Consider the following 11,139-nt stretch of genomic DNA (forward strand, 5'->3'; position numbering starts at 1 on the left):
TTTTTTCGCCTACATTCCTCATCCCACCATCCCTTTTTCGCTTCCCTCCCCCTCCCTCCTACATCTAAGGCTCGTCTAAACTCCCTAATTCTTTTCTCTATCTCTTTACCTATATCCACTTCTCCTATCCCCTTCCATTTGACCTCTGTTCTAAACCTCATCCTACCCTCCTCCGTCCAGTCTCCTCTACTAGTTCCCCCTACTCTTTTTCCTTTCCTTGTCCTAGCCACTGCCCCCCTCAACCACACTATTACCGGGTGATGATCCGAGTCAACCCTATTCCCAATCTCTATCCTTTTGACCCTATCCCTTACCTCGATGTCTCCTATAGCGTAGTCTATCACCGTCACCCCCGCCCCTCCTACATACGTAAATTCCCCCTCCTCATCCCCCTCTATGTTCCCGTTCATTATTGCCCATCCTGTCTCATCTAAAAATTGCACCAGCTTCCTTCCGAGTTTATTTTCCTGTCCTCTGATTTCCTACTCCTACTCTCCTCCTCTCCTTCTCCCCAGCATCCTCCCCCTCCTGCCCTGTCCTGGCATTAAAATCACCCCCCACTAGCACTTTTGCACCTCCCTCTATCTCTTCTGCCCGCTCCGTCAATTCCCCTATCTTCTCTTTCAGATCCCCGTTTACGTATATTCCTACTACTACCCATTTTTCCCCGCCTACGCTTATTTTCCTTGTTATCATGCCCTCTTTTACCTCTTCTCTCCCTCCCCACCCACTTACTATCTCCCTTCTTACCCCTGACAGCATTCCGCCTATTGCTCTTCCCTTCCTATTTTTTCGAACCGCATACTGCACTTCCCATTTATACCCTACTGGCAACTTATTTTTAATCCTTTCCCACCCCTTCTTTTCTATCCATGTCTCCATTAGAAATATTACATCCCACTCCCCTAGCCCCCTCCAGAAATCTTCATCCTTTCTCGCGAGCCCCATCACATTCCAAAAAGCTACTTTCCACCCCTCCCTTTCCGTCTCGCCTACTCCCCCCTCTCTCCTCTTTATCACCCTCCCCCCCTGCCTCTGTCCCCCCCCCCACTACCCATTCCCCCGACTGCCTTGCCCTACGTACCCTTCCCTGTGCATCTATACTTCCCTCTTGTCTTTCCTCGCTTGCTGACCTTTCTCTATCGCTTTCCCCTACTTTTCCCCTCCCCTCCCTTTACCCCTCTCCGCTCGCTCTCCCTGCACCGTCCCTAAGCACCTCTCCTATCTCATCCCACTTACACATTTTCCCTTCTATCCAGATCTTTGCATACCCTATTCTTACTCTGTTTTCCTTTCTCTCCTCAATAGCTGCTATCTCCCTCAACTTCCATTTCATTCTCCTCTTTGCCCAGGGGAGATCCTCGTCTATTCTCTCCTCCCTCCGTCTGAGGAGGCTTTTTCTTTCTATTACCTGCCTCTTTTGCTCCCTATTTCCTAGTCCTGCTATCCATATCCCCTTTTCTCCCCCCTTTTTCGCGCCTACCTCCCTCATATCCGTTACCTTGACCTCTACCCCTATCAGCTGCAAAATCTTTTTCAACCCTTCCTTTTCTCTTCCCTTCTCTAGTGTTTAGAGAAAAACTGCGAACTCCTTATTCGAAAATGACGCGAGGAAGAAGTGACGGGATGCTTGGGAATGTTGCAACAAATTATAATTGAATACTCGACACGTAAAATAATGCTTCATTCATTAATACATGTTCCTCGATTGAGAGATAGGTTCGGACTAAACGTGGTCATCGCGACAGCTCCGTTGCTGGGCGAAAAACACGAAAGCGTATCGTAATAGACGTGAGGATAGAAAAAAAAACAAAATAAGTGTGGTAGAATAGAATTGGCGAATTTTGGCTTTGAAGCGATACTTTGCCATAACATTCCGCCCGCCTTGACAAGCTTGAGGAAGATTGATAATGATGTAGAACAGGCAGAGTATCGATCAGTCCGCAGGAGTGTCCTTCGATTCGTCAGTATCAAGACTCCGTAGAAGGCATAGCTTGACGATTGGTCGCTTATACGTCGAATGCTGAGTACGGACACTCACAACGCGAACAAGACCATCTTTTCCGGGGTGCAGTTCGACGACTCGGCCAAGAGCCCATTTGGTTGGTGGATATCGCTCGTCCTTGATGAGAACGAGAGAATTAATTTTCAATGCGTTTGTGCGGTAATGCCATTTTGCACGCAGTTGCATCAGTTGTAAATATTCCGAACTCCAACGGGACCAAAAATGCTCCAGCATTTGTCTCAACAACTGCCATCGGGATAACCGAGAGGTTGGAAGATGGCCGAGAGATGGTTCCGGGATGGCATTAAGAGCGGAACCGATCAGAAAATGTCCCGGAGTGAGCGTATCAAGGTCTGATGGAGCGTCTGAAAGTGCACAAAGCGGGCGAGAGTTCAAAACTCCCTCTATCTGTGCGAGTAGCGTAGCGTACTCTTCGTACGAGAGTCGTGAGTCGCCAATGAATCTTTTGAGATGAAATTTCACAGATTTTACGGCGGCTTCCCACTTTTCCCCAAAATGAGGGGCAGAAGGGGGGTTGAATTTCCATAAAGTTCCATCGTTTGCTAGAGAGGTAGCGATAGTAGAAAATTCTTTGGACGTAGCGTGGAAGAGTCTTCGCAATTCCGCGTCTGCGCCACGAGGTTTGTCCCGCAGTCACTCGTGAGGGTTTCGCAAATCCCTCGGCGGCTCGTGAACCTCTTGTATGCTGCTATGAATCCCTCGGAGGAGTAATCTGTAGCCATTTCTAAGTGAATTGCGGAAGTCGAGAAGTAAACAAGGACGACTATGTATCCTTTGTACGTTCTGGCACCGCGACCACGAAATGTCCGTAAGAAGATCGGACCGGCGTAATCAACTCCGGAGTTGATGAACGGGCGCACTTGACTGAATCGCGAGGGCGGTAATTGCCCCATCAGTTGATACCCGAGCATTGCACGATTCCGTATACACGTAATGCATCGTCGTATGAAGCTACGGACTGGTACGCGGCCTCCAACTACCCAGTATTGGCGTCGGAGTGTGACGAGGGTAACTTGAGTACCCCCATGGAGAGTTTTTCGATGAGCTTGTTCTATGACAAGTGTAGTAAGGGAAGCTTCTTGTGGTAGTATTAATTGGTGCTTTTCGTCATAACTGCATGGAGAGTTGTGAAGATGGCCGCGAACTCGCAGCAAACCGTTGGAGTCGACAAACGTGGCCAGTCGCAGAAGACGGTTGGATCGCGGAAGTTGTTTTTCTTCTGAGAGAAGTTGTATCTCTGCGTTAAAATACGCTGACTGGGTCGCCTTGACCCAAAAAAGGCGCGAATGCTCAAGTTCGGCCGGCGTGAGAGGATTCTCTCTGCTGGGGGCGGCCTGCCTCTGTAGAAATTTTCGAGATGCTCGGAAACACCAAGCGGAAACGTGTAAGAGCTTTGTAAGGCTGGAATAGCGTTGTACGAGGTCCCATATGATGATGCGATCGTCGGTGTTGACAATGTGTGCGTGTAATTTGCGGAGCTCAAGGGCGACCTCTGGATGGACTGGTGGATGCAATGAGGGCCACGATGATATATGCTGCGACAACCAAACGGGCCCATTCCACCAGAGGCTGTCTTCTTGTAACTGCCGCGGGCTAATGCCTCTTAACGCGCAATCGGCTGGATTTTCCTTGTCCGAGACATGGTGCCATTGAGATTGGTCAATTTCTCGAATTTCATTAACGCGGTTGCGGACATATTCCGTCCAACGAGACGGATCTCCACTGATGTAAGCCAGCGCAACGGTGGAATCCGTCCAGAGGTGAATCGTGGCGTTTTCGAGTTTGAGTACTTTTCGAAGGTGCGAGACGAGCCGAACTAGCAGCACGGCTGCAGATAGTTCCAGCCACGGAATTGTAACTTTTTTTAACGGGGCTACCCTTGTTTTCGCCGCAACAAGTGATACTCGAATGTCGTTGCTTTCCGTAAGCAGGCGAAGAAAAATTACTGCACTCAAGGCACTTTGTGATGCGTCTGAAAAACCGTGCAGTTCGACGGACTGCGACGCTGCAAGGTTTGCTCGACTACCGAAATAACGTGGCACCGAGATAAAAGCAATATCCTTGAGTTCTTCTTCATAGATTCTCCAGCGAGTTTCAAGAATTTTGGGAAGTGGATCGTCCCAATTTAGACCAGCTGACCACAGCTCTTGAATGAAAATTTTTCCACGAACGACAACTGGGGCGATCCAACCGAGAGGGTCAAAGATCTGAGCAACTCGTGAGAGAACATTACGTTTAGTGGGTTGAGACTGTTGTTGCTGACGAGGCGAGGAGAATTTGAAGGAATCGGAATTTGCATGCCATAGGAGCCCGAGCGCTCGCACTGGGCTGTTATCTTCAATGGAAACGAGCTGCGATATGTCCCTCTCTTCTTGCGGTATCTTTTCGAGTAATTCCTCGCAATTTGAGGTCCATTTTTGTAAGTTGAAGCAGCCACTGGCGAGGCACTCGTTGATTTGGCGAATTTTTTCTGTTGCTCCTTCAAGGTCGTCGGCTCCTGATAGAACGTCGTCGACGTAGATTTCTCGTTCGATGATGTTCACTGCGAGGGAAAATCGGGATTTTTCGTCAGCTGCGAGCTGTCGGAGTACGCGTAAGGCCAGATACGGGGCGCTTTTAAGTCCATAAGTTACCGTGCACAGTTGATATGTTGATACAGGATCCTGTGGATTTTTTCTCCATAGAATCCGCTGCAGATCCCAGTCGTCGGGATGTACTCCGATTTGACGGTACATTTTCTCGATGTCTGCTATGAAAACATACGCGTATCGACGCCATCGAGTGATTACATCTGCGAGATCATTCTGAAGCTTGGCCCCAGCGTACTGTAAGCTGTTGATTGAGATTTTGCGTGTCGTAAGGGCAGATCCATTAAAAACGACTTGAATTTTCGTAGTTGTACTGTTGTCACGCACCACTGCATGATGCGGTAGATAAAAAACGCGTCCCGAAGCTTGGTCTGGATTAGGCACGAGAGTCATGTGTCCAAGCTTCTCGTACTCCGCAAGAAAGTCTGAATAGGCGGTTTTTCTTGCCGGATCTGCCTCGAATTGTTTTTCTTGACGCGATAACGCGAAGAGCGCAGATCTCCGAGAGTCCCCAGGATTGTCTGGGGGTTGTTTAAGAGGAATACGTACGATGTACCGGCCTTCCGGTGAACGAGAGTGAGTCTCGACAAAATGCTGCTCGCACTGCGAGTCTTCTTCGGAGAGTAAAGTTTCGCGATTTGAGGTTGTTTCTTCTTGCAGCCAGAAACGTTGAAGAAGGCTGAGGAGTTCATGATTTACGGAACATTGAAATCCGTATGCCGACCCCCTTTTTTGATGGGGGTCCTGTGACGGAATGGAACCCGATAGGATCCAGCCAAGGGCGGTTTGCTGAGCTATGGGGCTTTGTCGATCTCCTTTACGTAATCCTTCCTCGAGAATCACGCTATAGGCCTCTGCTCCGAGAAGAAGATCAATTGCTCGTGTTGAGGACGAGTCTGGATCGGCAAGTTCTAGATTTTCTAGATGAGGCCAGTTATTTTTGAGTACTCGACAAGGGGGAACGTAAGACGTTAGTTTTGCAAGTATGTATGCATTTACGGGAAGTGAAAACGTCTTGACGCGAGACTGGATATTGAGATTGACGAGTCCGCGCGCATTGACGGTGCGCTTGCCACCGATTCCGCGTATAGGCAGCGAGGTATTCATTCTTGGCAATGCTAAGCGTTGGGCGAGTGATTCTGTGACGAATGACACCTCCGATGCTTGATCGAGTAACGCTCTAATTATGAGTTCTTCCCCGGTACGAGAGGTGACTTTCACGAGCGCGGTTGCAAGCAGTACTGGTTTGTATTGGATCGTACTTGTAAGTGCAACGTTTGTAGAGACGGAGGTGCTAGGCTGACCATCGCGATCCGGGATCGCCGCACCGTTAGTTTGTTTGCTAGGCTCAGGTGTTTCCGATGGCGACGTGGCGCTGGAACCAGGAGCTCGTTGCTCCACGGCTTTCGAACGATGTATCGTGGTGTGATGTGGGCCAGTGCACACTTGACACCGCTTTGCTGTCCGACAGTTTCTGAATTGGTGCGCCCCGAGACAATTGAAACACAAATTTCGCTGTACGAGAAGCTCGCGCCGCTGATCCGGTGTTTTGTTGTGATACTCGGGACACGTTGAAATATAATGCGACTTTGTGCATAAGGCACAATTTAGCCCTGAGGGTACGGCCGTGGACTGTTTTGATTCGTTCTCGTTCGCTCGGTTGATATTTGTGTGATGTACTTTCGCGCTGCGTTGAGGATTGGCTTTGGCGATTGGGTTAGAATGCGCCTTACAAGAGGTCGATACTCGATCGACGGCATTCCAGAGCACGAACACGGCTGAACAGGAATTGTTCGAGGTCATCGAACGACGCGGGGTCTGTTTGTGCTCCGATGTTAATTTCCCACGCCTTGAGTGACTTGGAGTCTAGTTTTCGCGCTTTCATGTACACGAGAATATGATCCCAATATTCAATTGGACTACCGAGGGATTTAAGCGCCCCAAGAGCGTCTTTCGTGTCGTTCAAAAGCTGCTTTAAGTCGACAGCTGACTCGTTATTTACACGGCGCGTCAAGAATAATATCGCGAGATGGGCGTCGATCAGAACGCGTTCATTTTGGTACCGATTAACAAGAGTTTCCCAGGCGCGCCCAAAGTTGTCCCCAGCGACGGAAATATTTTTTAAGAGCAAGGACGCGTCTCCTGTCAGGCTCATTTTTAAATACTGCAGTTTTTCCACATTGGAAATGTCCTGATTCTGACCGACCATTACTTGGAATAAATCGTGAAATTCTGTCCATTCATTACATGACCCGGAAAATTTCGGTAAATTTATACGCGGCAGTTGTCGGGAAGTAAGGGCATTCCCCGGCGCTCCGTCGTGAGCAGGGGGCTCCGGGCCTCTCCACGATTTGATAATCACGAGCATGTCTGCCTTATTAGTGAGAAATGCTTCCTCGCATGTAGCATAGAGATCATCTGAAAAGTACGGAAGCTCTGCCCTTTTTTCGGGCTCGATCGTTGTCAGCTGTTCGTGAGCTGTTTGGAATTTTTTCCAATTGCTTTCAAGATACTCTATTCGTGTTTGACAGTGTATGGGCGTTCGCTTCTTCGACTCGAGCTTTTCGAGATTTATGACAGCTCGACTTATATACCCAAACAAATCGTGTTGTGTTAACAGTAACAGAACCTACGAGTACGCGCATGAGCGCTTGCGACTTATGCCCGACTGCGACGTTCCTAATGAGCTTAATCCATGTTTAGAAGAAGAAAGTGTGGAAACACAGTCAGAAAGTGCCGATGTCGGCGGAAGTGATCAAGCTAAGATACACAAATAGTTGATACCCATTCGCTTTGCTTATTAGTCACATGTCATAAAAACCCTACCCCACTAATGTGGACGGAGACGGCGTGACGCAACGGCGAGCGATGAGAGACATGGTCATGTGGTTGATCGAATCGCATGAGCGATTGGTAGCTACATGTATAGCGAATTGTATATTGATCATATGGTTGATCGAATCGCATGGGCGAGTGGTAGCTACAGGAATGGCGAAGTATGCCTTAAAAAAAAAAAAAAAATAATAATAATAATATGTGTTCATTTTGGTAGCAGCCCCAAGTTTTGCATTGGTTGTGCGAATCACTCTCGTTTGCGAACGGGGCAGTCCGTTAGAATTACTTTTACGTTCGTTATGGTCAGGGAGACCGAGCAGTTGAACTAATCCTACAAGTTTCCAGATGGAAAATGAATTGAACTGATACCACACGAGGTCGTGTGACAGTCAGGACGGCCGTGTCGGCGCAAGAAGCCGGCAGCCTCACCGCTTGACGCTCGTAACTGTCGTACCGCTTTTGTTTTGATTTAGACCACACGAGTATTGTTATTAAGTTCCGATCTTCGTAATGTAGCAGGGGTGGGTGAGGTACCTGACTCGAATCCTAAAGTTTACCTTGGGGAAGTCGAGAGACGAGAGAGCAGTGATAGTCAGAGGCTCGAGCGTGAAGGACCGAGAGCGTCTCGAAATCCCCACACACCTACCAGCTGCTACATTAGTGTTAGTGTTTTGAAGAAGAATAAAAGCAGAGAGAAAAATTAGAAATTATGAGTGACTCTCCCGATCACCTCTATCCCCCATTAATGACACCGCCATACATATATTTATGTATACTTATATTATACAATAATATAATGGAATATGAATGGAGGTAATAAAGTTAAATAATTGAATAAAATGAAGAATGATTTATTTGAATGAATTATTTTTCCCTAATTAAAGAATGATTAATTTTAAAAAATAAAAATATGAAATTCGATGAATAATGATTTATCTATCTGTATGTTTTCTTTAAATTTCATAATGAGTTCTATTTCATTGTATAAACGTTCCAAATTACAATTCATAAAGTGAATTAAATGGCATTTTTCTAATGAATAATATTCATATTTTAATTGATATGTGAGCAGATAATTGAAAAATATATAGGATTTTTCTCATAATTATATATAATTTAAAAAAATTTAAATATGTGAAAGAAATTATTTTTTATAAAAATTCTCTTTTTTTAAAAGAAAATTAAAAATTATATTATACATATATATACGCACACACATATATATATATTAGGGTGCTTTTTTCTTGGACTATATTTTTTTTTTTCGGTCCCATCGTGAAATTTTGTTGGAAATACAACAAAAAAAATTCCCTGAAAGATTGAGCCCTTAATATTAATATTAAGTGCTCGCCCAAGGCATGTAAAGATTTCCCGCTTAAAATACACGTAAACTTCAATTTTTTTCTTCAAAACATCTACAGTTCAGAGGCATTCTATGGTGTAGTCTAGGACGTCAGCAGGTTTTCTTCGGAGTGAAATTCGAAATTTTTCTCAAAAGTAAATTAAGAATTATAATATACATATATATATATATATACACACACACACATATATATATATATTTATTTATATACATTTATATCATACATTAATATCATAGACTATAAATGGAGGTAATTAAGTTGAATAATTTAATAAAATAAAATATGATCCATGTGAATAAATCATTTTTCTTAAATTGGAGAATGATTAATTTTCAAAGATCGAAAATATGAAATCAAATAAATAATAATTTATCTATCTGCGTGCTTTCTTTGAATTTCATAATAAGTTTTACTCCACTGTATGAATGTTCCAAATTACAATTTATAAAGTGAATTGAATAGCATTTTTCTAATGAATAATATTTATATTTCAATTGATATGTGAGCAGATAATTAAAAAATATATAGGATTTTTCTAATAATTATATATAATTTTCAAAAATTTAAATAATGTGAAAAAAAATTTTTTTTCAAAAAGTTCTCTTTTCTTAAAAGTAAATCGAAAATTATATTTTATATATATGTACATGTATATATATATGTGCACACACACATATATATACATATATATGTATTTATATATATTTATATCATACATCAATATAATAGAATATAAATAAAGGTAATTCAAGTAAATAATTTAATAAAATAAAAAATGATCCATGTGAATATGTTATTTTTCTCAAATTGGAGAATAATTAATTTTTAAGAATTAAAAATATGATATCAAATGAATAATAATTTATCTATCTGTATTCTTTTTTTAAATTTCATAATGAGTTTTAATCCATCGTATAAATGTTCCAAATTACAATTCATCGAGTGAATTGAACGGCATCTTTCTAATGAATAATATTTTTATTTTAATTGATTTGTGAGCAGACAATTGAAAAATGTATAGGATTTTTCTAATAATTATACATAATTTTAAAAAATTTAAATAATGTGAAGAAAATTTTTTTTTTTTGAATTTCTCTTATTTCAAAAGTGAATTCAAAATTATAATATACATATATATATACACACACAAAATTAATTATTCGTCAACTTAAGAAAAATAATTTATTTAAATGAATTATTTTTTATTTTATGAAATTATTCAACTCAATTACCTCCATTTATAGTCTATTATATTAATGTATGATATAAATATATATATAAATATATATATATATACATATACATAAATATATATATAAATATATATATATATATACATAAATATATATATAAATATATATATGTATAAATATATATATATATATATATACATATATATATATATATATATATATATATATATATATATTTATATATATATTTATATCATACATTAATATAATAGACTATAAATGGAGGTAATTGAGTTGAATAATTTCATAAAATAAAAAATAATTCATTCAAATAAATTATTTTTCTTAAGTTGACGAATAATTAATTTTCAAAAATTGAGATATGAAATTGAATGAATAATAATTTATCTATCTTTATGTTCTCTTTCAATTTCATGATAGGTTCTAATCCATTGGATAAATGTTCCAAATCACAATTCATAAAGTGAATTAAATGGCATTTTTCTAATGAATAATATTTATATTTCAATTATTGTGTCAGCAGATAATTGAAAAATATATAGGATTTTTCTAATAATTATGTACAATTTTGAAAAATTTAAATAATGTGAAAAACATTTTTTTTTTTCAAAGAGAACTCTTTTTAAAAAAAAAATTAAAAATTATATCATATGTATATATATATATTTATGTATACTTATATTATACATTAATATAATAGAATATGAATGGAGGTAATAAAGTTAAATAATTCAATGAAATAATAAATGATTTATTTGAATACATTATTCTCCTTAAATTATAGAACAAATAATTCTTAAAAATAAAAATATGAAATTGAATGAATAACAATTCATCTATCTGTATGTTTTCTTTAAATTTCATATTAAGTTCTATTTTATTGTATAAATGTTCCAAATTACAATTTATAAAGTGAATTCAATGGCATTTTTCCAATGAATAATATTTATATTTCAATTGATATGTGAGCAGATAATTAAAAAATATAGAGAATTTTTCTAATAATTATATATAATTTTGAAAAATTTAAATAATGTGAAAAAAGTTTTTTTTTCAAAAGGAAATTAAAAATTACATCACATATATATATTTATCTATATATTTATATTCAT

At 40.4% G+C, this 11,139-nt stretch overlaps 1 protein-coding gene across 1 annotated transcript; it reads right to left on the reverse strand.

Annotated features, from left to right (window-relative positions):
- Nucleotides 1-1,936: 1,936 nt before the first annotated feature.
- LOC124184894 lies at nucleotides 1,937-8,192 on the reverse strand. Its single transcript, XM_046575071.1, has 4 exons — nucleotides 8,180-8,192; nucleotides 6,348-7,092; nucleotides 2,664-6,088; nucleotides 1,937-2,370 (listed from the first exon to the last, which is right to left on the reverse strand). Exons 1-4 carry the CDS (start codon nucleotides 8,190-8,192, stop codon nucleotides 1,937-1,939), a joined length of 4,617 nt encoding a protein of 1,538 aa, XP_046431027.1.
- Nucleotides 8,193-11,139: the final 2,947 nt, after the last annotated feature.

Source organism: Neodiprion fabricii, chromosome 6, assembly GCF_021155785.1.
Source record: "Neodiprion fabricii isolate iyNeoFabr1 chromosome 6, iyNeoFabr1.1, whole genome shotgun sequence".
In the NCBI taxonomy this organism is placed as follows: domain Eukaryota; kingdom Metazoa; phylum Arthropoda; class Insecta; order Hymenoptera; family Diprionidae; genus Neodiprion; species Neodiprion fabricii.

What these genes read in the sequence shown, in the direction of transcription:
- LOC124184894 (XM_046575071.1), bottom strand. An exon ending in CGATCGAGTATCGACCTCTT is followed by an intron (nt 6,089 to 6,347) that starts GTAAGGCGCATT and finishes GCACCAATTCAG; the next exon opens with AAACTGTCGGACAGCAAAGC. An exon ending in GATTTGCGAAACCCTCACGA is followed by an intron (nt 2,371 to 2,663) that starts GTGACTGCGGGA and finishes GTGCACTTTCAG; the next exon opens with ACGCTCCATCAGACCTTGAT.